The 25,570-nt window shown below is 51.5% G+C and overlaps 10 protein-coding genes across 10 annotated transcripts; 3 read left to right on the top strand and 7 right to left on the bottom strand.

The window, feature by feature from the left end:
* Positions 1–120: 120 nt before the first annotated feature.
* LRP88_12360 (cupin domain-containing protein) lies at positions 121–840 on the top strand (the record flags this gene model as incomplete). Its single annotated transcript, XM_083248754.1, has 1 exon — positions 121–840. One exon carries the CDS (start codon positions 121–123, stop codon positions 838–840), a length of 720 nt encoding a protein of 239 aa, XP_083096184.1.
* A 159-nt stretch (positions 841–999) lies between these two features.
* Positions 1,000–2,858, bottom strand: LRP88_12359 (uncharacterized protein; the record flags this gene model as incomplete). The annotated part of the gene is made up of 4 exons (XM_083248753.1): positions 1,000–1,170; positions 1,265–1,343; positions 1,401–2,437; positions 2,643–2,858. 4 exons carry the CDS (start codon positions 2,856–2,858, stop codon positions 1,000–1,002), a joined length of 1,503 nt encoding a protein of 500 aa, XP_083096183.1.
* An 882-nt stretch (positions 2,859–3,740) lies between these two features.
* On the bottom strand, positions 3,741–5,363 carry LRP88_12358 (uncharacterized protein; the record flags this gene model as incomplete). The annotated part of the gene is made up of 3 exons (XM_083248752.1): positions 3,741–4,214; positions 4,427–4,904; positions 5,005–5,363. 3 exons carry the CDS (start codon positions 5,361–5,363, stop codon positions 3,741–3,743), a joined length of 1,311 nt encoding a protein of 436 aa, XP_083096182.1.
* Positions 5,364–6,638: 1,275 nt separating this feature from the next.
* LRP88_12357 (Cerato-ulmin hydrophobin family) lies at positions 6,639–6,928 on the bottom strand (the record flags this gene model as incomplete). Its single annotated transcript, XM_083248751.1, has 2 exons — positions 6,639–6,694; positions 6,772–6,928. 2 exons carry the CDS (start codon positions 6,926–6,928, stop codon positions 6,639–6,641), a joined length of 213 nt encoding a protein of 70 aa, XP_083096181.1.
* Positions 6,929–10,774: 3,846 nt separating this feature from the next.
* LRP88_12356 (uncharacterized protein) lies at positions 10,775–11,877 on the bottom strand (the record flags this gene model as incomplete). The annotated part of the gene is made up of 2 exons (XM_083248750.1): positions 10,775–11,707; positions 11,764–11,877. 2 exons carry the CDS (start codon positions 11,875–11,877, stop codon positions 10,775–10,777), a joined length of 1,047 nt encoding a protein of 348 aa, XP_083096180.1.
* Positions 11,878–14,836: 2,959 nt separating this feature from the next.
* Positions 14,837–15,491, bottom strand: LRP88_12355 (uncharacterized protein; the record flags this gene model as incomplete). The annotated part of the gene is made up of 2 exons (XM_083248749.1): positions 14,837–15,422; positions 15,472–15,491. The coding sequence occupies 2 exons, from the start codon at positions 15,489–15,491 to the stop codon at positions 14,837–14,839; spliced, it is 606 nt and encodes a 201-aa protein (XP_083096179.1).
* Positions 15,492–16,254: 763 nt separating this feature from the next.
* On the bottom strand, positions 16,255–16,881 carry LRP88_12354 (uncharacterized protein; the record flags this gene model as incomplete). Its single annotated transcript, XM_083248748.1, has 1 exon — positions 16,255–16,881. One exon carries the CDS (start codon positions 16,879–16,881, stop codon positions 16,255–16,257), a length of 627 nt encoding a protein of 208 aa, XP_083096178.1.
* A 3,195-nt stretch (positions 16,882–20,076) lies between these two features.
* On the top strand, positions 20,077–21,336 carry LRP88_12353 (uncharacterized protein; the record flags this gene model as incomplete). Its single annotated transcript, XM_083248747.1, has 1 exon — positions 20,077–21,336. One exon carries the CDS (start codon positions 20,077–20,079, stop codon positions 21,334–21,336), a length of 1,260 nt encoding a protein of 419 aa, XP_083096177.1.
* A 185-nt stretch (positions 21,337–21,521) lies between these two features.
* On the bottom strand, positions 21,522–23,150 carry LRP88_12352 (general substrate transporter; the record flags this gene model as incomplete). The annotated part of the gene is made up of 2 exons (XM_083248746.1): positions 21,522–22,661; positions 22,713–23,150. 2 exons carry the CDS (start codon positions 23,148–23,150, stop codon positions 21,522–21,524), a joined length of 1,578 nt encoding a protein of 525 aa, XP_083096176.1.
* A 794-nt stretch (positions 23,151–23,944) lies between these two features.
* LRP88_12351 (uncharacterized protein) lies at positions 23,945–25,055 on the top strand (the record flags this gene model as incomplete). Its single annotated transcript, XM_083248745.1, has 2 exons — positions 23,945–24,232; positions 24,315–25,055. The coding sequence occupies 2 exons, from the start codon at positions 23,945–23,947 to the stop codon at positions 25,053–25,055; spliced, it is 1,029 nt and encodes a 342-aa protein (XP_083096175.1).
* Positions 25,056–25,570: the final 515 nt, after the last annotated feature.

Here is a 25,570-nt window from a genome sequence, read left to right as displayed (position 1 = left end):
TCATGACGTGCGGGGTACGGATAGTGATGCCGAGTCGGATCTGTTACCGATCTTTTATATGAAGCCAACACCTCGCCTAATCATCACTCGCATTTCATCTTTCTGCATCCAACGAATATCATGGCCGAAGTCCACAAGTACAATCTCTTCCCGACAGACCTGGTCCCAAACTCACCACGACCTCTCCTCCAATACAAGAATGTTCTGACCAAGCGACCTGATACTTCCCACTGCGACCCGACAGAGGTCTGGGACTTGTTTACCAAGAACGAATGGAAGGTCTCGTGGATATTCCGCTACGGAGCAACTCAACTGTCGCACTTTCACTCTCAGGCACACGAGTGTATGGCAGTTCTCTCCGGTACTGCCACAATTCGATTCGGAGTTGCCGATACCTCGGAGGATATGAAGGAGAATACATACGGATCTGCGTGGGAAGAGGGTGGCATTGAGTTGCAAGCAGAAGCTGGCGATGTATTCGTTATACCTGCCGGCATGGCTCACAAGACATACAATGTCAAACCCGACGATGGCTTCAAGCTGTTGAGTCCTGGCGGTGCCCACGGCATCGAAGCCGACGACCCTAGAAAAGCCTTGTCGGAGATTAAACTGTCTGGCTACACCATGATGGGAGCGTACAATGGTGGCGACTGGGACTTTGTTCAGAGTGGAGGAGAGTTTGAAAAGTCTTGGTCGGTTCCGAAGCCGAAGTATGACCCAGTGTTTGGTCAATCAGATAAGGGACTATTCAAGACATGGAAGGGAACAGGAAGGACTCCCGAAGGTCTCGAAATCGCATTTAAAGACGGTATCGCTGTTGAGAGTCCACTAGTTGTGTAATAAGAGCTACCACTTGCAATTCCTCAATTGATCATTAACCATTGCTCATGTAACGATATTGTGCTTTTTTGATATATTTGAAGCCCGACCCTTGATGAGATAACTGAGCCAGAAGACTGCCCATGTAACGATCTACACCAACTGATCAATTTGCATGACTCAAGCTTTCTCATCCGCCCTCTCAATTCTCTCCTCAGCCTTTTCATACTGATCCATGACCTTCTCCTCCACTACCTCATGGAACACATCAACCTCAGTCGAGGCAAACTTTCTGGCGCTGATACGCTTCTCAAACAGCACATCCAGCTCGGCGAATGACCGGCCATTGGGCTCAGGCAGTCGGAAGAAGGTGTAGACAATGCAGAGGAAGCAAATACCGGCCTAATCTGTTAGTAAAGAAATGCAACACAGGACGTAAACTTACCCAGAAGAAACCAGCAAAGTTACCCCAGTCCCAAGCAGTGGGATTGAGCATGTAGGGAACCAGGACGGCGTTGATGATGCTGACGATGTTGCTGAACCGGTCAGCACAATTTCTCAGAAACGGACAGACAACTTACTAAAGGATTCGGCCGAGCGCGACGGTCTTGATCTGAAGTCGTCGCGATGACAGCTCGCCGACCAAAGAATAACAGACAGTACCAACAGACAGCTGGTAGCAAAGAGCCCAAACAATCATGATGCTTCCGGTAGCCAATGACGCCTTATCTCTGTTGGACTCGGGCACAACACCCAGGAAGCCAAGAATGAGGAGCATGGAAAACAAGCCACAGAGTCCATACAGGTACAGGGTTCTGCGACCGACTCCAGCAGTCATCAACGCCCAGGCACCGAAAACACCAACCATGTTGATGGCATATTGACCAAGGGCAAAGGAGTAGGCATGTCTCGTCGACAAACCAGCCTGCTCCAGGAAGTATGTTGAATAGTTGGAGAATGAGTTACCGCTAAGGTTTTGCATAGCCCAGCACATACAGACAATCTCTGTACGGCGAAGGTCAACGCCCTTGAAGCAGTCGAGATAGGATGAGCCTGCCGTGACCTTTTCCTCTAGAGCGGTCGTGTGGACCATCATGGCAACGGTTTCATCTGCATCGAAATCTGTCTCCCGGTCAAGACTTGTGAGTCTCAACAAGGACTTTTTGGCGTCTTGAACACGGCCTCTGCGTACAAGCCACCAAGGAGACTCGGGAGCAAACCAAAGGCCGATAAAGAGAGGCAGAGGCCACATCCATTGGAGGCCATAGGGGATTCTGTAAGCCCACTGATCATCTCGGTCAATCATGGAATGAATGACTCCGATACCGATCTCTTGACCGAGTCCCCAGCAAAAGTTGACATATGTCGTGAGATATCCTCGAAGGGCAACAGGACAAACTTCAGAGGCATATGTGATGCAGATGGTTTGGAAAATGCCCCATGGGATACCACAGAGGATTTCGGCAGCCAACAGGGTTTGCACGTTCTGCGCCATGAAGAACAGAGTGATGAATCCTGACAGCCAGACGAGACACGCCATGATGGTGAAGCGGTAGCCGAACCTTTCAGACGCCCAACCGTTGATGAGCAGACCAATGATGGAACCACAGTTGGCACCCTGAGCATGTTAGTTAAGGCATTGGCAGCAGTTCAAGACACATACGTTGCTCAGACCAGCCTGCCACGCGGCCGAGACTTGGTAATCGCCATTCTTGGTGAGATGGCCGTACTTTCTGTTGAACTGAGGGAAGGCATCTATAATTGTGAGCAGCAGAACATTAACCAGCCGACATCTACTTACAGAAGTTGTTTACGAGACTAACATCGTAGCCTTCCATAACAATGCAAGTAGAAATGAACAAACTCCAAAAAACAGCCTTGGGATACAGCTTGATGCCCTGCATGAGGGTCATCTTCTGTTCCTTCTGAGCAGCAGAACGCGCATGGTCAATAACCGAAGCATGCGTCTTGCTTGGATCAGACCCAAGGCCAACCGCAGGATCAGGCGTCGACGAGACCGTCTCTTTGTTGTCTGCCATGGTGGACATGTGTGTACAGAAACACTACCGAGTATGTAACCTGGGGAGGAGGGGAAACACGGGGCCCCAGGTTTATTAAGATGTTGGGGAAAGCTGGAGATGTGCGTCGAGCTCAGGGATTAAAAGGACCAACTTCCTTTGTAGGACAAACCTCCTTTGCAAGGTGGGGATGTAGGCGGTGGGCCAATATGCCGGTTTCTGACCGAGAAGGGGGAGAGATGTAACATGGGAAGGGCTCTTGAGTGGATGGAGCGAGCAGGCATCATGAGTCTCGTGCCTCGACGAGACGAGTTCATGCTGTTTCGCTGTCCTACCCATCTGTGAGCCGATGATGGCCTTCCCCGGGTACTTGTCCGAAATCGTCGGTCTTCTCTGCGAAAAACGCAAGGATTCTCCTCCTGGAAATGGTACGAGTCATGGGAGGTGTGGGTTCTAGAGCATTCTGGAGAAATGAGGAGGTTAGGATAAGCTTGGCGGATCTTGTCCGCTCTACCGAGCTCAGCGATTAGCAATTCATCTGTGAGCGGGGTCAGTTCCCCTCACTTGACTCGGTGATACCTGATAAAAGTGTGCCAGCCATCGTGTTATCTTTGGTCAGAATGTGAGCATCTCCCCATCTCTGCTCGGCTAGTTTGGTCTCTCGCCGCCAAGATCCAACGCCAAGTCTCCCAGCAATCAAATTTTGGAAAAAACCATTCGCTCATTTGATCATGAGGGGGCTTCTCCACCTCAACTGAGTCGTCACATGGCTCTCTGACGAACCATGCCCTTGTCGAGCACGGATAATGCTCCGCTGCGATAACACTCATTTCGTCGGTCAGGACCAGCGGACAAAGTTTAAGCGTAAATTTCATCTGCCGATCGTGTTTCCGACTGACTGCCTTAGTACACGTACTTGAAGTACTTGTTCTCCAAGTCTGTTTCATCGAGCAAACCCCTTCGCCATGCCTGCTCTTCATTCCCTGGCGCGTGCTCTGCCCTTCTAGACCTGTTCCTCGTCCAGAGCAATGTCCAGATACCCACAAGAGAAATTACTTGAGCCGCGATGCAGAAAAACATCATGCCAACCCCAAGCGGATACCATGGCTCTTGCTCAGTTCTGAAAAAGAACGGACCAACAAAGTTGCCAAGGCAGTAACCAATAAGAAGCATGGCAATTGTTGTAATCTTTTTGGTATGGCCTGCTGTGTTGGCTGTAGCGACCGACATGTTGAGAGTTCCGCTTGCAGTGTAGAAAAAGGTGACCCAGAGGCATGCCAGTCGGCCATAGGAGTTGTCTTGAGACAGGAGGCGAAGACCCAATACGCCGGCAAGGAAGGGCATGAGGAACAGAATCATGATTAGGATACGGCAGTTCTGGAATCGTGTAGCACAGTAACTGCGACGGTTAGAATGAACAGACAGGGAGCTGCGCACTTACCAGGCAACTAGGCACGCGACCAGTTGAACGGCACCAGATGGCATCTGGTATAGAGTGGTGCGGAGGGTACTAAAGCCCGCTCCTTTGATGATGAGACCTTGGAACTACAGGGGTCAGTAAGCATTTGCGACTTGGAAGTTGTACTTACAGCACTCAAACCTCCATTCGGTGAGTTGCTCGTCAGTGCAAAGGTGAACAACAGCCATGTCTTCAAGTCAAGCATAGCCTCTCTGAATTGCTTCATCTTGAACCGCTTATTCTCGATGCCTGTCGCATTGTCCTTGACACGCGCGACTGCATATCCCTTTTGTTCCTCAGTGAGAAACTTCGCACGCATTGGCGGCCCAGGCAGCACAAACCAGAGGAGAATGCCCCAAGCAAAAGTGATTGCTCCCCAGAAGATGAACAAAAGCCTCCAAGACGAGAGTGAAGACTTGATGTGTCCAATACCAAAGCTGGTAATTCCAGCGATGATGTAACCCACACCAGATGAACCAATCCAGATCCCCATACGGAGGGGTTGCTCCTCTCGGGTATAGTACATGCTAAACAGGAGCATGGTTCCTGGTTGGATGGCAGCCTCAAAAGCGCCGAGCAGAGTTCGAACAACAGCCAAGCTTGCAAAGCTATGAACTGCCCCATGACACATCAGGATGGTGCCCCATGTGACGACCTAGAAGGTTAGATATTGTGATGGAAGTAGAGAGGGTACATACTGTGGCTGACATGAAATAGTTGATCGGTAAGCGCTGCAATAGCATGCTGGTAGGAAACTCCCAAAACATGTATCCTAGGTAGAATATCGCACTAGCCCATGAGAACTCAGTGCCTTTGAGGCCGATTTCTTGTCGGAGACCGAATACAGCTGCATAACTGATGGTGTTCTTGTCAATCGCCTGAAGGGTATAGGTCAAACAAAGCAGCGGCATCAACCGCATATCGATCTTCCATCGTATTGCCTTTGCAATTTCAGGATCGACTTGACCCTCGACCTCTTGGCAGAAGTTCAAGGCTTCTGCCGTAGAAGCATCGGTGATGCTTTCTGGCTTGGTGAACGTGCTGGCGCCAATCTTTTCTTGCGACATGTTGGATTGAGTTGCATTCGACAAACCAGGAGCCGACCGAGTTCATATACGTTGAGATTGCGGGAATTATCTCCCTGGGTTTCAGTGACTAATGCCACGGGGTTCATCCCGCGTTGAAGATCGACAGACTCCCCGGTCCCGTCTTGAGTTCTTACTGGGTGAGATGCAGGATTCACTGAAATAGGTCTTTATCAATCACCCGTCCATCGTTTATCAATCAGCTAAGTGTGACTAGACTCCACCATCGCCGATTACGGACTATAAAGTGGTAGGACCAGCTATCTCTCTATGGTAGCATCCACGCACACCCTTGTTGCAAACGCGGGATACTTGCAGATTTGGATTGAATGCCGCTAAGAATCGACCCACGATCAACGTGGAAACGCCCGTGGAGTAGTATTGAGCATGGGGGGCCAATTAGATTGATAACGAGGTGAGAATGTAGCCGACATGACTCCGTAAGATAGGTCGAGGACATTTATGCAAGGTATGCCTGCACGTAGGTAGCAGTAGCCTATTGCCGTTCAACCGGCTCGGTAGAGGTGTACTAGTTTGGAAGAAATGAATGTAGGTAGGCTGATAAACTCTATGACAACTCCCATAAGGCTGACGGGTTTGCACCATTCTTCCGCGTTACTTTATAGATGTCCCTGTCGTGTACAATGGCAGCTGTAAAGGACGTGGCATGCTCATGAGATAGCGCGTAAGGAGACACCGTTGCCTCCTCCTTTCTCACTATTCTTAACAGCGCAACTGAAACCGCACTGGAGGATAAGAACTGTGTACCAAAAAGCTAACTTTTGAATCCAGAAAATGAACGGAGTAAAAAATTGACAACTGGCAGTGACAACCCAGGGATCGATTTCATCTCGCCAATTGCCCTAACCCTGGAATCCTACGTCTGACTGGACGAGCCCACGAGGTATAAGAGCCGTTAATGCACCATCAAGTAAAGATGTCCGAAGTTGAGAACGAATGCTTACGTGAATTCAATAAAATATAATTAATGATCTAATGATACAATCCGTGTTCCCTATGTATCCGATCCTCATGCGCAATCAAGACTGGATGAAAGAAATAGAGCCGTATAGGGAATCTGACCCGTGTTTGTTTCTATGACTACAACGCCTCCAATATCGTGTTCGCCGATATAAGAAATGCACCCATGGCATGCGATTGCCCAACTCAGTCCTGGACACCGGACGGTGTGTTGCAAAGAACACCTTGATCCAGCTGCAACGTATTAGCACATGGTTCAGGGACCCACGAGAGTACTTACAATGGGCAAAACGCAGCAGCGAGCTCTTTGACCGATCTCGGCGCAGATGGCACTGAAGTTGTCGGCATCAGAGGGAGTTGAGGGAGCTAAAGGTCAGCTGAAAGTCTCAAAGGAGCAAAGGTGTCTTACGATTTCCGCAGTCGAGGTTTGCAAGTCCGAGGATATCGGTAGCGCAGCACTGGGACGTGCCGTACAAGCCAGTGCATGGCACATAGGTTTGACGCTTCTCAGAAGCTGGAAGGGCACAGACGATGCTGGCCAGAGCGAGAACGACGGGGAACTTCATGCTGGTGGTGTAAGTGTGAGAAGTGATGGATTGTTGCTTGAGTCTGGTGGTTTACTGAGTCGAACACTCGATATTTATAACCTTTCAATCTCGCCACGCAGGTCGGCAACATCAATGTCGTCGGCGGTTGGCTTGAATCTAAACGTCATTATCTCTTGACCTATATCCGATTCACCCATTGACACTTAAGAAGACGTAGATAATAACTGCTTGCTATACCTACCACAAAGGAACCTTGTCGATAGCAGCAATAAAGTTGAACCGAAACCTGTTGTAGCGTTGCAGCGGCGAGGTACAGAGGGGCGGCTACAGCTGGACAGGGGTTGTGCACCACGCTTGCATTGACGATCGCCGCTGAAATCCAAGTTTCGAGGCACACAGGTATCAATGGAACTCCCAAAGAATCAACTACCATTGGCGGGTTCTCGGGGCGATCAGATGGAGCGAGTTCCAGCATCGGGACGATCAACGGTTTTGCAACGCCCAGCCAGAAGCGAGATACAGCCGTAGCATCAGTCACTTATAGTACTTGATCTTAACCCTACGCCAGATGGAGGAAACAGCTCGGATGACGTCTATGAAATCTGCATGCAGATGTTGGCAAGTTTAAGGGTTACCAGGAATGACGTCTATAGATACAGACACTGTATTTACATGCTTATGGCGAAATTATCTGACCCCCTACGACCCTTCCAGAGGAAAGTGAAGAAATTAAAGAAAAGGAAAGACCATTATTGTATCCTATGTGTCCCTGCGAGCACGTTAGACCGCCTCAAGCAGATAGATGAATTCACAGCAACTTACTACTACAGCCTCGATCCTCAGTACTGCCAAGCTGCCCAAACATATTTATGTACTCTGCAGTCGCTTTCCGATCGCCTTGGACCCTTTTCTTGCTGCTCGTAATAATGAAGTCTATTTGTGCCTACGAAGTAGCTTTAAGATCGTCTCCCTCCCCTTCAATTCCGCTAATGATAACGGCGTCCGTCCGTAGTCTCCTTCTTTAGCGTCTGGGTCGACTTTACCGGTGTCGAGCAGCAGCTTGACGATCGCCGCATGCCCTTTCTGTGCCGCTAACAGTAATGGCGTCTGTCCGTAGACTCTATCTTTGGCGTCTGGGTCGACTTTGCCGGTGCCGAGTAGCAGATCAACGATCGCCTCGTACCCATTCTTTGTGGCCCACCATAATGGCGTCCCTCCGTAGGTTCTATCCTTGGCGTCTGGGTTGACTCTGCCGGTATCGAGCAACAGCTTGACGATCGCCGCATGCCTGTTCTGTGCCGCTAATGATAATAGCGTCTGTCCATAGACGCTCTCTTCGACGTTTAGGTTAACTTTGCCGGTGCTGAGTAGTAGCTTGACGATCGCCTCGTGCCCGTTCTCTGCTGCTAACCATAGCGGCATCCATATGCCCTTGTCCTTGATAAGCAAACCTAATATTCCTTCTAGCCTCTCTATATCTCCCTTTCGACAACGGCCGTGACCTGAGCAAGCCGGCTCTAGACAGTCTATGCTTGTCAATGCACTCTCAAAAATCTCCAATGCTTTTCGGAGGGTTTCCTCTGCCTCATCATACCTTCCAATGTCTTGCAAGACCACTCTGGTGTCCCGTAACCTAATCACTTTGTCCAGACGATCTTCCAACTCCGTCTTTGGATACTCCGACACAGGGGCGCCCATGAAGTGTTCGTAGTTTTCTCTACCCTGCGACTCATCTGAATACATACTCCAGTCCCAGACGAGTAGGAAATTATGTGGGAATGTTGTTGTCAATCGTAAAAGTTCTGCCTTGGTGTCTCCGCTCGCAGCTTGAAGATCAGCCGGGGGGGACTGCAATCATTACCACGGCCCAATAATCGTTGCATAGCCTAATGATTGTAGGCATTGAGGCTCCTTGTACAAGGCACATAACATCCCCTACCTGGACTGATTTCGCTGAGGCCTGCAAGGTCCAGCGAGAATTCGCCCCCCCATAGCCAGACACATTCTTCCAAGTGATGCCCACGTGCTGTCTGTCTTCCCGATCAATATCTCTGTCGACTGAAGAGACTTCGCCGAGAACGCAGCCTTTGCCCCTAATTACCGCCATCTCCTTGTCGTCCCAAGTGTCCACAGACACCCGTTCAGAGAAGAAGAAGTTGACGAGTTGCAGGAAGAGTTGTCCCCATGATATCTCATAGTTGGCCGATAACCTTGCGATGCTAGGATCATCAGAGCTCATGCCGATCAAGGCATAAACCTTGTCGCGGCGATCAGTAGCTTTGTGAGTATGGTACATGTCTACCAGTTCACCTAGAGAGCATATGTCTAGAGAAAACCTGCCTGGCCGACTAGTTGCGCATCTAGGCCGGAAGGCCGCACCCCTTATGAGGTAGGCTACCGAACGGATCAGAGGCCGCAGGTCTGGATGGGCCTCATAGGACAGGTTCAATGCACCTAGGCCTGCACAAAACGCATATCCGTCAATCTCGGTGGGACCACATTTGATGAACACATGTCGGGCCGCAGCAACCTCCTGAAGTACCTAAATTGACTTTGTCAGTAATATCTGCCCATATTGGTGAACGCCTGTTTCCTTACCCAGATGCGCTGAAATCACTGTCTCTCGAGCAGTCTAAGTATTGCGCTTTCGCTAACTGAGAGCTTCGTACGCTGCTCTGCCGCGATGCGCATATCTTCAAGTGCTTGACCGCTGTCGGGTGTCGCTTCTCCAAGCCAAACAATTACGCCACTTGCTTTGGCATAGATCTTTGCCATAGATTGGACCTGCTTTCCCTTTTCCTTCGGGTCTCGTTGGTTGATGCAAACAGCATCTGCCCATATGGTTCGTTCAATGGAGCAATCTCGAAGATGCGATAGCGCGGCGTAAAGATTTTCCCCGACGGGCAAGTCGTAGCTGTCTATAGAGAGAGACCGAGGCTTAGTCTCAGAACCCCACACATAAGATAGAGCCTCGTACGGGCGAGTGCTTCCTGAGTCTGGTAGGGCGCAGTCAAAGAGCTGACATTGTATGGGAGCATGCTCGTCTTGATGCGGCAATAGCCTAAGCAAGCGAATACTGCCCTCCGGCAAAGAAGAGTAACAGTACAAGGACGGTGGAAGAGACATGGCATACTGGAGCTCGAACCTCGAACTACAGATATTGAGATTTCTGAAGGTGTGATTGTTGATGAGACAGGATGCGGGGTTTATATGCGGGAGGCCTCAGCCCATGTAGCAAGGCGCAGCTTGTGAGGCCAATAGGAATGTGCAACTGCGCCAGGTGAATCGCAGGGCTGTGCCGTGTTGGAAGTGTAAATTACAATGTAAAGTAGAAAAGACAGGGATAACAGGCTGGCATGATTTGACTTTGTTATGCATAGCTGGCGGGTAGGTTACATTGAATACTTCTCCCGCTGCTTTTGGTGAAATGGACTTGTGTCCACAACAAAGATGCTCAAATCCCGAACAAAAGCGCCTCTATCGATATGTGATGCCGCAGGTTCACTAGAGAGCCCCCCAGGGGTCAATCCTTTCTGTTGACAACCCTGGGACAAAGGCTGATTCAAGAAAGAAACCATTCTGCAAATATGCGAGCACATGCGTGACTCAACGTTAATAAAGGCGAAAACTTATCAATAAGCTCAAGATGTGAATGTAAATGTAAACATCTCTAAAAATATCACAAAAAGAAAAGCTCAAGGTCTAGCTGGAGAAGTATAGCATCTACTTAGGTAGTAAAGTAGGTAGTGAATAACACTTAGCGAAACACTCATAAAGATCAGCTCATCGGCGAGCCGCTTTACTTTGCAGGTGAGCCCCCATCGCTGGGTGGATACCACAATCCCGGGTGAGGCAGACAAGCCTTTAAACATCCCAGGTACTGTAGACAATCTCAACAAGCCCATACCCTTGCACCGGCTTGGAATGAACATTGCCACTGAAAGTGATGAATCCCTCATATGCAGTCTGAAGAGCGTCCTCGCCGACCAATTCCTGATCCTCAGTGTAGCTGCTCAGCTTGAAGTCACCGAAACCACTGATCTTGAGCTTCCAGTCCAGAGGATACGTGACACGGCCAGTAGCAGACTCGTACTTCCTCTTGTAAATGGTCGTAAACTCGAGTGGCAGGACCTGAGTTTCGTCATTCGCGCCTCGGATGGTTGCAAACCGTGTCTCCGTATGTCTGAAGGGATCTGAGAAGATCCATGCGCTGATCTTGTACTCTGTCGAGGGGATATGAAGCTGGAACCAGGTCCAGTTGGACGGGCTGGCTGCGGTGTTTCCCCATTGACGGTCGTACCAGGTATGCGACTTGGAAGGATCAATGGCAAGCTTCTCGCCGTGGGCAGTCAGGGATCCTTCTGTCTTGGCGCTTGGGAGGCCGAATTCCCATGTGAGGCCCTCACCGAACTGGAAGGTTCCAGCACCTCCATTGGCGACGGCACCAGTGGTGGCATCGTAGGTGATGTCGAATGTGACATTATCGTGGTTGCTGTATGAGCGCAGCTTGGACAGGTTGTCTTCGCTCTCACTCTTGATCCCGTTGTTGCCCACGCTGACGTCGAGGGTGGTGATATTTGGAGTGCCACTGCCCACTTTGACGTATTGGTGGTATTCATTGGTTTCAAGGTTCAGAGTCGAGGCCCGGAAGTAGGTGTACACCGGATTGTCGAGATAGTGGGCGAGGACAACGTATTGCTCGTTGTTGGTGGTGGTGATATACGAGCTTGACCACCAGGATCCGCCAACAGAGTTCGGCTGAGATTCGCTCAGTCCGTAAACTATGGGGATGGCATTCTATCATAAATCGCCAGTTAGACTTGGCCAGTATTAGGAGTTTGGCGCACACTAACAGTCCAGATTGTCTTGGCACTCTCGGGCTTGAACGCGAACTTCTTTGACACGCTCTTGGCTTGGCCAATTGCTGCCGCGGCGAGGCCGGTAGCAAGAACAAGGGGGGGTCGCATACTGGAGATGATAGTGTGTAAAGAAAGTTACAATTGAGGCGAGCGGTTGACGAGATGGTCTCAAGGAACGAACGCCTACATTACCTCTTATATACCCCCCTGATGGGCCAACATGACGACACTTTCCTTCGCTACTTCGCTCACATTGACCTCTAAGCCCCCGTGGTATGTAAGCTCTTCATGACAAAAAGCCGTGATTCCGTTCGCGAAACAATCCCGTGTCCCGCTTATATAGCCCTTCTTCGCAAGTTTACGATCTTCCGAGCATTGAGTAATTTGAATGTATAACGCCTAAAGTCTAAGTCTCGGCATTTTATCATTTGATAGCCCGTAATTGTCTGCCCGGCTTTCTCTCGACGGGGGAGACGGGTCGTGTTTCTTTTAGCCCCTGTCCGTCTGCGGGTCCTCTTAACTTCTTTCACAAGTGACCGCTCAGTCAGCGCTGCCGGACATGAATTCGACGACCATGGTCAGGCCACTAAGACTTGACCGAGCATTGCACAAGAGTATTTTAATATAACATGCCGCAACTAAACTTCTGCTGTCATCGTTAGCAGAATTGCGCAATCAGTGGTTCCACAGTAGGTTGAATTTGACGACGAGGCCAAGCCCACAGAACATGCGTAAGAGGGACAAGACCATGCACCAATTTCTAAGCTTGAGAAGGTTATTTGATGTGACTAACACGCCATCAACTACGTGCGCCTCGTATATCCATCCACTCCGGTTCATGTACACGGGCTAAAACTCGACCATAAGCTGACAGCCCGTTTTGCCAACCGCCTAAAGGTCGTTGGGAACTTGATCGATGGAGCTCAGATGAGTTCCCTAATAGGGTCTATGCCTCACAAGGTGCTTAATCTGAATTTTCACTACCACATGGTCCTTATTTCTTTCTTTCTTTCTTTCTTACTTTTCTTTTTCGATGACACTGTAGGATCAAAGAACACTCTGATAAAACACATCATAGTCCTTCTTCTCGTCTCATGGCTATGAACCTCTATTGTCTGGCCCAGCTGGGTCCCCGCAGGAACGACGACCTATCTGCTTCATGCTTGCTAAGTGACCCCCGGATCCTTGACTTGCCCCCGTACTCTCCATTCCTCCAGCCCTCACAGTGGTAGTCATCTCAAAACTGTTTGTGGATCTGACAATGTGAACTCACCTATGCCTAGGTCCCAGCTAACTCACATCATCACATTTGGGTGTCCTTCCGCGACGGCCAGTTGGTTGTTGTGTCGGAAACGCTCCAGCTGTGGGACCTGTCTTCAGGGAAATCGAGGCATCTGCCATTCCGAGCCCATTCCGAATGGCACCCCACAGGCCAAGCGATCTACTACAGGGGGGCCAGGACGCCATTTCTCTTACACTGGAAGACAAGCGACAGATCTATCATCCCATCACCGCCTTGGAGATCCGAGCCGTCAGCGGTGGCAAGCTAACCGAGCTGCTTGAGGGACCTGGGTGTCCTTTGACCAATGACGTCAAGTATGTCGTTAAAGATCTCTAGAATAGCTTCTTTTGAGACCTGGCATCCGATAGGTGTAGGTCCGGTACCCTACGGAGGCGTCTCGAAAAGGATCCGCATTCGAGCAGGATGATATGCGACAAACATGGACGCCGTGACTGCTACAAGGTCTACGTGGTGCGGAACCGCGAGGATGGGAGTGGGAGGATCTTCCTTCACCCGTAGGGCACCTAAGTAGATGGTTGGTCAATAAAGAAGATGAGGATTAGATCCCGAAATTTGCGTTTGTGTAAAGTAAGAAGGCATGTCGCATTGCTATGCAGTTGAATCGCAGTGGGCATTGTTTAATCAATGGGTACAGAAGCAGCCAAAGAAGCAGCCAAATTCCCAGTCCATCACCAGTAGGACAGCCCTGCCAGGCGGGTCAGCCACGCCGGCGGTTACAGTATCATAATTGATGGGGCAGGCGGTCTCGTAATTTTCGATTCATCCGCGTGTCAGTTGAGCCGCCGATCTGGGTGGTGACATGGATCCCTGTCTTCACTGGCTTAGCACCACCACCGGTTCCTGGAGCGGGTGGGGACCTTCAAAAGCTGGCCAACGAGCCACTGGAAACCAAGATCAAGGCCAAGGAAGAGGACGAGAGAAGGCTCAAGTGAGAGTAAAGAAGTAGTGGAACGGCGGGGCCCAAACCGAGCAGCAGCGCCTAGAACGGAAGGGTCTGCGCCAGCACTTGACAACTAAACGCAGGGGAAGGTTCCCTTTTACCACTCATAGGTAGATATCCATTCCATCGCTATTTAAAATGGCTCTCCACAGAGGTCTGAGCAATATTGTATTAAGTAGATGCCCGCCAATTCGCCCAATATTCACGGCACAAACTCAACAGGGGTCGGAGCCAGGGGTCTGCGACGATGGATTCAAGTGCAGCCCTCCCTTCCTTAAGCCCTATGGAACTCATCGCTGAGCCACTATGACAGTGAGATTGGTTCAATATGCCTACTTCTTTTGCACGGCCCTGGTCCCCGGCCTGCCCCATTAAAGTTGTCAAAGTTGGGGGTTCCATTCAAGGCCCCTGTCCAAGCGCGAGGGCTTCCAGCGACAGCCAACCTGTTCGGTATCTTTCTCAAAGGCTACCTTATTATCCCGTTTTCGACTCTGTATAACACACCTTCGCGATTTCTTTGGGTTCGGTGCCGATAAGTACACCGCAAAGTTGTCCCTTGCCTTCAGGTTCCAGCTGAGCTGCGATCTGTCTGGCTGCCCGATGGGTTCCTGGCTCACAGGTTGACTTAACCTGGACGTGGGAAACTCTTCTGAACCCCCAGCGTCCTGTTCCAGGGCACTCCGCACCTCTGGTGTCATTGTTGGTCCCAGAGCTTCGACAAATAGGCGGATACGATGTTGGTGCTGAAGGAGCCAGGCCAAGACTTCGGCCGCACTCTCCTTGGGAGATCGACTGGATCCATCTCAAATTCGAAAGCCCATCCCTCAGTCCCCGTCGGAGCACCACTTCATATTGTTCTCATCCGGCTGCTCTGGGCCCTTGACTTGGCGGTGCTCGGCGGGTTCGGCGGGCTCGGCAGGGACGTTGGTGGCAGGGAGCGGGGGGTCGACGTTATCTTCGGCCATGTTGAACACACCCTGAGCATCGGACTGAGCTGCAGGGTTCCTGGCCACCTGATTCAGGAAAGCGGGCGGGAGGTAAATTGTCGATATGGGGATCGGGGTGGTTCGCTGAACAGACGGTCCAGGACTCAAGGCTGGATCCGTAGGGAGATGGATACGAATGAGGTTGAGCTCCTGGAGCTCTTCGGAGCTCTTGGCCATCATGGAGGGTCTGGTCACGAAGAAAAACCCTGCGATCTGGGCATCGGTGGTGAGGCTTGAGAGCTGGATGGCTCGTTCGAGAGCAGCGCGGGCAGTATGTTCATCGCCCTGGAGAGCGATGGCGTCGTTCCCAAGGGCATTGCTAGCCGCTATCACCTTGTCGCTGGTGCTACCCTCCACGTTTCTGAATCCGGTAGCCACCGACTGGCCAAGATCATTCCTGGTGCTCTCGAACACCGAACCGTTGCTTGGTAGAATGGTGGGGGACGATGCGCTACGGCCTCGCGAACACACACACGACAAGATGTCCGGACATCTTGTCGTGTGTGTGTGTGTGTGTGTGTGTGTGTATGTGAGAGGGTGAGTGTATGTATGTGCGTGCGTGCGTTTGCGAGCGAGCGTGTGCGAACCTGGGCAGGTTTGCATTGTTGATGTTTTGAGGAAGCCTGGGCTTGACAGTGCTTCGCAGTGTCAGCCAACCTTGGATCCATCCTGGCCCGAACAAGACGCAGCACGCCCTGAGGTCAGACTTAAACACCCAAGCATTAACTTTAGCCCTGCCTGCATCTAGTCTGCCGGGAGCCATGGGCGCCTGCGCGCGCAAACAGTTGCTTTGTCCCATTCGAGGGTGTAGGCCATCGATCAAAGCACCGTTCTAATCGTCCAAGAGCACGCTCACAGAACACAAGAGCTTGAGAAAGAAAAAAAAAAGAAAGAGTAGGAAAAAGCCACGAGTGTTCGGAACAAAATCGAGCACAACAAGTACTGAGGTTTGAAGCTTCCAATAGATCTGGCTGCTATTTCTGGTAGCCAAACACGTTTGTCTGCACGCTTTCCTCCGAGCTGAGCCTCATCTCACTCCCCTTGGTAATGAGAGGGAATCTGTGGATGAGTTTACGTACATTAACGAAGGATGGGCGATTAGGAACCCTGGTTTGACTGGCTTACACCACCATGAATCTGTAATATTGACAACCACGTCCCTCTCTCTATCTCTCCTCATCTTACTCCTCCAGCGGCGCTTTCTCTCCACCCCGAATCGCAAGCATATCATTCACCAGTTGCGATTCTCTGTTCTCTCAGTTCAACTGCTCAAGTTGCTCCTCCAGTTTCTTCTTCCTGGTAGCCATGAGCCTTTCAACCTCTTCATAACCCGAACCGTTAAAGTAGCGCTTCGGGCTCCCCACATCCTGCGCAGCCCGGGCCAACTCTTCTACCTTGGCATCTTCGCGGTGGAGGTCGTCGACAAACTTGGCTCCTTGTCCCAGATCCGCCATGGTTGCTTTGAGGTTCTGATCCATGGTATCCGAATGCGCCATGATGAGCTCGGTGGTCTGCCTGAGAGTTGCTAAAGAGCTGACTGTGGACAGACCGGTGCCTCCAGCTTCTGTGGCATTGAAGTCGCATTGGTGGACAAGGGAACAGGCGGTGATTGGGACAAGTTGCTCGGCCAAAGGCAAATGGTCCAGTTCCCAGATTCGTAAGGCGATCTGCACACCCAGGTCGACAGAAAGGTTAAGGGCCTCGAGCGAGTTGACGACCAGGCACAACGGTTTGTTGACACTGGCAAGGCTCCTTCGCGCCGAGCGCTTGTAGGCGCTTGTCCGGGATCGTAGGTCAGTCGAGCAGCCCACATACAGCGGGCTCTGGATCTGTCGGGCCTTGCCACTAGGGTCGAGGGTCCTGTTGCATCGCCTCTTGAACATCTCAATGACACCTTCAATGGTGAGGATCTCACTGCTGCTCTAGATGAATCAAGGTGTGGGCAGGGCTCCCGGTGCGGCGGCTGACCCGGCAAAAGGGTCGACTGTGCGGATCTAGTCCATGAGGGCTTTGTCTGTGGCGGTCATCGAAGGGGTACCGATGACGTTGCAATGTCTGATGCGGATGCGCGCGCCCTTGACATATCGCTCAAGCCCATCGACCAGTCTCTCGATCTCGTTGATGTTCAAGAATTTGCCCTGCTGCTCACATACACTCCAGAAACCTTGCCCTTTGCCTCTCCAGGCATTTTGAACCAAGTAGCGTGGCTCTTGATCGTGTCGTGGGCCACGGTACCAGCTACTATGGCGCGTATAGCAGTTTTGTCCATGGTATACAAGAGTTGCACCATTCTCTAGCCGGTGCTCTCGTCCTGATCAATGGCATCCGCCGCCCGGTTGATGGAGAAGTTGCGAAGCTGAAGTGCGGGATCCTTTTTGAGGACCTCTGCAAGCTGAGGTAACAGGAGACAGAACTCGTGCAGGGAAGTTTGCCCATCGAGAGCATCCAGCATCTTCCTTTGCAGGGAACCACCTGGCATGGGCATCGCAGCTGTCGGCATGAACGAGGAAACGGGCCCGGAGGCAGGGTTTGGGATTGCGGGAACGGCCGTACCAGGAGTTTGTGCCATGGCTCCAGATATAAACAGGCGGCGTCGCGTGTGCGGGATCCAGGCTGTGTGCGTATAGGAAATCGGTCGAGGCTAGAGATGAGGATGTAACTAGAAAAAAGTCATGCGCGATACCGATCCAACCGACAATATTGGGATTCGTGTGCGTTATTACTTTGCACAACTCGGAATGATGCTAAGATATGCACAGCTTGTACGAATTTTCGTGCTCATCGGCCACGCTGGATCCATAGGCGATACGTTGAATGCCCTGTCCTGATGTTTGCTACACCCCCAAGAATCTCGGAGCTGGGCCGGAGCGGCACATTGCAGGACGTCTGGGTCCAGCGACTGATCTGGTCACCTCCGTTATACTTGATCTGCTGCTGCTGGGTCCCAAACGCCGCCCGTGGCATTGTCGCAAACGTCGTCCCGTTATCTACCTGCCGTTGCTACCACGCCGTTTGAGCGATGAAGCAAGCTTATCCGATTCCGTCATTTTACACCAAGCTCTCACCTTATTACATTCCTTCTCTCGAGCCGAACCATGGTCAGGCGTCATACCATTGTAGATAACTTCAGGTGTCACGTTCACGCAAGCAGCACGAGTCTCACAGCCTTCCATTCCATTTATCCTCTTACACCTATTGCCGATTCTTCATCCCATTCTCTGGTCAGGTGCCTGCCATCCAATGCCATCATCACATACTCCAGTCGATACCATCCTCCCACACTGACTCGTTCTCGGTGGGCAGGTTGCCGGCATGCTCACCACTCTTGCCACTGCCCGATGCGCCTGTCTTCTTCGCGCCGGTAACCCGAGCGACCTTGTCCTGGGTCTGGGAAGACGGTGCCTCAGCGGCACGGGGCGGGTAGGTTCGTTGAGCAGCTGCCAAGCAGTGACGAGCTCCCACACAGTCAACGGATCAATAAAGGAAGATTTCAGCAGAGCTGGGTACCCTTCTAAGCTCGACTCGCCAGTTAAGTCACATATTATAGGCAGTGTCTGCTTTGGAAAACCGGGGAAACAGCGGAGGCGCGAGATATTGGAGGAGGAGAACCTCGCACAAGGCTCCCGTACGGGGGCCGTCGCCGGCGACAATGAGAAGCTGAGTGGTAGGGCTGGGAGCAGAACAGAGCTATTCCGCTGCTCTCTTGTCCACAACTGTCGAGAGCAAGTGAGATCTCTGTAGGGTCCATTGCTGAAGAAGAGACTTGAAAGTGGTTGTCAAGTGGGCCAACAAGCTCATAACGGATGATTACCAACAGTCTCGACAGATACAATTGTTTTCTCACTCAATTTCCTCGGGGTTCCCCTGCGGCATGCAAGATCCAGTCATCACTCTAGCAAAAAGAAGGGGTCTTGCGGGAACCATAGAGTCTTGAGGACAAGAGAAGGGATTAGGCCTCCTCAGGAACCTCGAAAGGTTCAATTCATCGTCTTCCATAGTTCTCAAGTATCCGGTTCGTAGTAAGAACATTTCCAAGTAATCAATATGGAACTCCAGGTTTCCAGAATCGGCATCGAAGTCATGAGGCGCAGGTTGTGGTAGGAACAGGCGTTCAGGACCCAGTAGATCACGTGTGAATGAGGTGGCCGAGTCAGCAGCTGGACCCAGGCGGCGGGCTGCAGTCTCGCTCGTTCAAGGGAATAACTGCTCATCACATCGCTAAGGGGTCCAGCGTGGTCCGCGAAAATACGTGTAGGCTGCGGGTTCCCTTTGTAGGAGCAAACGCGATGCGGCAACCTCGCGTTTGCGCGCTGTGTGAAAGCGCAGAGTGTTAAATGACCCTACCCTAGACCCGCAAAGCCCTGGATCGGGTTCCATCGTGACTTGCTTAAGACAAAGCCGAAAGGGACGCAAACACGCTATCAGAAACCTTCGATTGGGGTCCCAGGCTCGGCAAACGGAGAGGTATTAATCTCAGCTGTGGGTTGCCGGCGGTGGATCGCATGTTGGGGAGTGAACTCGCCGCGTGGTTCAGTTGACAGTGGAACAATAGATTCATCCGATTGCCAAACAAGGAGCCCAAAGAGCCGCATCAACACGGTCTGGACCCGTAAAAGATCCAATCAGTGAATGTTAATACTGGGGCATCGCCATGGATCCCAGTGAAGCTGTTGGTTCCAGCAGCCACTCCCGATCCGGCCGCATTTTAAGACCGGTCCGTACGGTCGGCATTTTGGCATGGTTCGGTCGAAACCCCATCCCGGGCATCTTCTATTATTCCGATTGGCGAAAGGACTCACTTCATGCCGACTGAGGCAATCCTTTGAACACAAGATGTACAGCCAGGATCTTTGTGGGCTGAGAACAACAGCCAACAGCACATGCATCGTCATCTGAAGCCTTGGTGGTGATGCAGAATTCACCGACGTGAAATCACCGATACGCAGGGAGAATTTACAATTGACCGGTCATCGCTCTACTGTTAAAGAGCAACATCGCCTTCTACTTAATTAACGTGTTCGTAGGTGCGTTCCAACATTCGCCTCAATCGCAGCAGCCCCGCCATCAACAATCCAACCATGGCACAGCCCAAAGTCCTCATTTGTGGCGCTGGCATTGCCGGCCAAGCCCTTGCATTCTGGCTCTCAAAATCCCACTTCAACGTGACAGTCATTGAGCGCTTCCCCAGCCTACGCTCCACGGGCCTTCAGCTCGACCTTCGCGGACTCGGCATCGAGGTCATGAGGCGCATGGGTCTAGAGGAGGCATTCCGGGCAAAATCCGTCAAGGAACAAGGCTTGGAGATTGTCGACACTTATGACAAGCGATGGGCGTATTTCCCAGCCAACAGGAGTGGCCAAGGCCTTCAGGGATTCACCACTGATTTCGAGATCATGCGAAAAGACCTTTGCGAGGTCCTGCATGAGTCGACCAAGAGCCGGGTCAAGTACGCATTTGGCACCACTATCAAAAGCTTCACACAACATGACGACGTAGTTGATGTTACCTTTTCAGACGGAAACAAAGATCAATTCGATCTCGTTGTCGGCGCCGATGGTCATGCATCGCGCACTCGGAAGGCCATGCTCGGGTCTGATGTTGAGGATCCTACTCACTACCTGGGAGCCTACATCGCCTACTTTACCATTCCTCAGCCCGTGGAAAAAGGAAAAGACTACAATGCCCGATTCTACCTTGCCACTGGAAAGCGTTTCATATTTACCAGGCGCAACGAGGATTCCAGGGTCCAGATTTACATGGCTTGCAAGACCGACACAGAGTGGATGAAGGATATCCGCAAGGGCGATACTGAGAAGGAGAAGCAAGCTTTTCTGGAAATGTTCAAGGGAGCTGGGTGGGAGACGGATGTCATTCTTAAGGAGATGATGGCCACAGATGACTTCTACTGCGAACGCCTTGGCGTTGTTCAGCTGGATGCCTGGTCTGATGGCCGAGTGGCTCTTGTCGGCGACGCTTGTTTTTGCCCTTCAGCATCTACAGGCATGGGAACAACATCCAGCATGGTGGGGGCCTATGTCCTGGCTGGCGAACTTGAGAAGCATTACCGCGAATCTGGAAAAGATGGCATTCCAACGGCACTCAAGGCTTATGATGAAACGTTCCGACCTTTCATGAACCAAGTCCAGCGTGGCTTGACCCAAGGAGACTCTTTTTGGGGAAGACTTCCCACCTCGTCATTTGGTGTCACCGTTGCCAACGTCTTCATGTGGTTGGCCATGATGCTGAGGCTTGATGTCATTGGAAAGAGGGTTCTCCGTGAGGATGTTGGAACATGGAAGCTTCCAGACTATGAGAGCATGGTAAAGAGGGGTGAATAGATGTGATTCAGGTTTCAGGTATAATCACAGTTTAATGGCGAGATAGACATATAACGCATACCGTTCGATTCCGCCAATACGAAAATTAGCTACATAGACCCGCCACCACTCTTCCGATTCTCTACAATACAAGGACCAAATCACAAGATACTGAAACGGGAGTCTGTACTCGCCAGATTGTGAACCTAGACAGTCTCCTTGGTACGCTCCTCAACACCGTGGGTGATGACACCCAGCTTCTTCTGCTTTCGCCACTCCTCAGCATAGCGAACGCCAAACCCGTGCTCAAAGACAACCCGAATCTCCTCGAGAGTCATCCCTGCGGCTTCGGGGTAGCAGAGGTAAACAAAAATTAATCCAATGGTCGAGAGAGCCGCGTAAAAGCCAAAGGTTCCAGAAGGCGAGATTCCACGCATCATAGACAGAAAAGTCGAGGACACGATGATGTTGGGACCCCAGTTGCAGATGTTGATCATCATGGTTCCCATAGCACGCACTTCCATAGGCAAGAATTCGTTCGCCTGCCACGGCACACACCCCAGGCCAGCTGCGTAACAGGCCACAAAGAGAATCATAGAAACCAAGACGACAATAGCAGGCCATCCGATGGTATCATCTGTAAGTTCGAGCGTGTCTCGGTCGATCGGAATTCGAACGAAAACGCCGGCAGCGAGAACGAGGAAGACGGGCATTCCCCACATCGTCCAGAGCAAGAGTCTGCGTCGTCCAACCCTGTCGATGAGGAAGATGGAGAGGAAGGTGAAGATCCAGTTGGTGGCTGTGACGATGGTTCCAACGGCGATTGGGTTGTTGAATCCGACGATCTGGAATAGGGTGCTCGAGTAATACATCAGCGTGTTGAAGCCGCAGAGTTGCTGAGTAGCCATGAGACCGCAAGCCACGATGGCGGCTCGTCGATTCGCTGGGACCTTGACAAGGCTCTTGAGGGACTGACGAACCGAAACCTCTTCGTTAAGAGCCTTTGCTTGTGTAACACCGTGTTGAATATGGGCCACCATCTGTGAAACCTGGGTTTCATCGGCCGTAGGATACATGCGTCGCAGAACGCGGACACACTCTTCGGTCTGGTTGTGGAAGAGCAGCTGACGAGGTGATTCGGGGCACCAAAAGAGGAGGGAACCCAGTAAAATCGACGGGATTCCTCCGAGACCGACCATATATCGCCATCCATGAGGCACCTTGTAAAAAGCTGCGTCGAAACCATACGCGAGGAGGGAACCGGTTCCCAGAAAGACCATGTCGATGGAAATCATTCGACCTCGATATTTGGCAGGAGAGATTTCTGCGATGTACAATGGAATGATCTATCCTGTTAGAAACGAAGAGACAAGGAGTGAGAGACATACCATGGAGGCTGAACCAACACCGAGGCCAACGAGGATTCGACCAACGCACATCTGAGCAAGAGAGTACGAAGTTGCCTGAACGAGGGCTCCCACGGTGAAGAGCACCGAAGAGAACCAAATAGCCGGCTTTCGTCCATACTTGTCAGCTGTTACACCGGCGATGATGGCACCAAACAAAGCCCCAGCAGCGCAAAGCGCCGTGATGAGCTCCTTTTCCCAATGGTCAAGCAACCGTCCATTGAGGTCTGTTCCAAGGACAACGAGAACACCAGAGATAACTCCAGTATCGTATCCAAAGAGCATACCACCGATGGCGGTTGCGACGACGCAGAGGTTTAAAAAGAGTCCAGGGGTGGAGTCTTCGATAAAGTCCTCCCCTCCTTTGGGGTCGTTATCCTCGATATGGGAGTGAGCGGCAGCAGCCACAACTTCGTCTTTTCCTGCCATATTGAACGAATAAGGAAGTATTGTGCGGGATTGTGTTTGCGGGGATGGTGAACAAATCTCCAACGTGATGCCGTCGTCGGGGTTTTATACCCAAATGCGGTGCTCTTCGCTATGAGGCGATAAACGGCTGCATCAGCTCACATTACATGAACTCCAAGGACTACCTAGCCAGAAATTCTCATAGTTCGGATACTGTTCCGGCCAATGGACAGAGACATGATTGTGGTTGACTCGAGACGGCCCACCCGTCGAGTCTGGGGTTGAGCGGAGAACTGGAGCACCTCGTCTCCCCATGGGGCTCCGTGTTAGCGTGACTAGCACTTGAGCAAGTGTGGAGGTGAGCGATTATGGCTGGGTTTGGGAAGTGTATCCGGAGATGAAGCAAGTGTATCCAGGTTGAGGCAGGGGTTTGAGACTTCATGACTCGTTGGGTTGAGATCGAGTCAGGCAAGTCTGTCCTTGGGTATAGCAAGTCTTTCCGACTCCGTATGACCCACTCACATCTGCAGGGGCCAATCTAACCCCGCACGAGGCGTCTGAGCAAAGTAATTCTATCCCCCCGCTCAGCAAGTCTTTCCGGACTTGGGGCAAGTCCTCCACCATCGTCGCGAACTGCCAACTCACAAACTCCAGTGGCGCTCAAGATTCACGATCACTTCGGCAAAGATGGAGCTCAATTCTGCAGAACTGCCGCTCGAGATGCAGATCCGACCCGAGGAATTGACATAAAGGCACCGGGCCTTCGCATCGTTTGACACACTCAATCAACAACAACTCATCGACAATCATCAACAATGGCTCCTCAGAAACTCAAGATTGCTGCTGCTGGTCTCGGCCGCATGGGCAAGCGACATGCCATCAACTTTCTCAACCGCACTCCCCGAGCTGAGCTCGTGGCTGCCTTTACTCCCGACCCTGAGGAGATGGCTTGGGCCAAGGTCAACCTTGAGCCCCATGGAGTCACCTTGTACGATGACTACCAGAAGATGATTGAGCAGCCTGGTCTCCAGGCTGTTGTCATTGGTACTGCCACATCTGTGCACGCAGAGGAGGCTATCCAGGCCATGCAGAAAGACCTCCACGTTCTGTGCGAGAAGCCTCTCTCGACCAGCATTGAGATTGTAAGTACCATCTATCACTGCCTCGGCTGCGCTAACTGGTTAGTGCCGTGATGTCGTGAACGAGGCCAAGAAGCGCCCTCACCTCAAGGTCATGTGTGGCTTTTCCCGACGATTCGATCAGTCCTACCGCGACGCCCACGAGAAGATGGAGCAGGGTGCCATCGGCCGACCTACCATCATCCGAAGCCAGACTTGTGATAAGCACGACCCCTCGGGCTTCTTTGTCGCCTACGCTGCCTGGTCTGGTGGTGTCTTTGTCGACATGTCCGTTCACGATATCGACCTAACGCTCTGGTTCTTTGGCGACGATGTCATTCCCAAGAGTGTCTCTGCCCACGGTGTCCGCGCTGTTCAGCCCGACCTCGGAAAGTACAACGATTACGATAACGCCGTCGGCATCGTAGAGTTCTGGGGTGGCAAGATCGCGTATTACTACTGCTCCCGAATGATGGCCCACGGACAAGAAGATACCACTGAAATCATCGGCACTGAGGGCAAGCTAACGGTCAACGGAAACCCCCAGTCCAACCTGGTCAACTACTACCACTCGGGGGGCATCACCCGCGAGGTGCCAGCCCACTACTACGGCCGCTTCGAGATGGCCTTTGTCCAAGAGTCCAACGAATTTGCCGAGGCCTGTCTCGACAATAAGACCCTTCCCCTGAAGCTCACCAACGCTGTGAGGGCTGTCGAGATTGGTGCTGCTCTGCAGGAGGCTCTGGTTAGCGGAAAGCAGATTCGGTTCGATGAGGTTGGCCGTCGCATTGAGGAGACCAAGCTGTAATAGATATGAGACACACTTAATAGCAAAAGCATGAATGATCAAGCATTTTATTCTCTAGTATCTTGTATCCATTGTTCTTGCAGTGATGAACGTAATGGAGACGTGTTCCAGCCTGTCCTCTGTTGTACATGTTCCAGAAAGTTGAGAACCATTTCTTGATCGTCTTTCTCAGCAAAGACGCCGCCCCCTGTGACAGTTAAGTATCAGTGAATCAACCAGTGAGATAAACTTACAAACTGAAAGCGAATGTCGCGCCGTAAAGAGAGCATTCTCTGCTCTAGCGTGGGAGTTTGCCAACGCTATCACCTGAAGGAGATGATTGCGTACGATTTGCTATTAGCGTCAGATTCCATCATTATTGTACCCATTTGACTAACCTCGACTCTTTTCCCTTGTCGTATATGCTCAAGTACCGATGATGCTACAATCGGCGTAGACATGGCGAGGATGATCTTTGCAATGTGGTAATATTGCAACCCGACAGCTTAATGGTCAGCTAAAGCAACAATCTTGAA

The sequence above is a fragment of the Fusarium phalaenopsidis genome (genome assembly GCF_050370095.1).
Source record: "Fusarium phalaenopsidis strain FUZ10S chromosome Unknown contig_32316, whole genome shotgun sequence".
NCBI classification, from domain to species: Eukaryota; Fungi; Ascomycota; class Sordariomycetes; order Hypocreales; family Nectriaceae; genus Fusarium; species Fusarium phalaenopsidis.
Note: the sequence above shows the minus strand (reverse complement) of the source record. Positions and strands in the feature narration are given on the sequence as shown.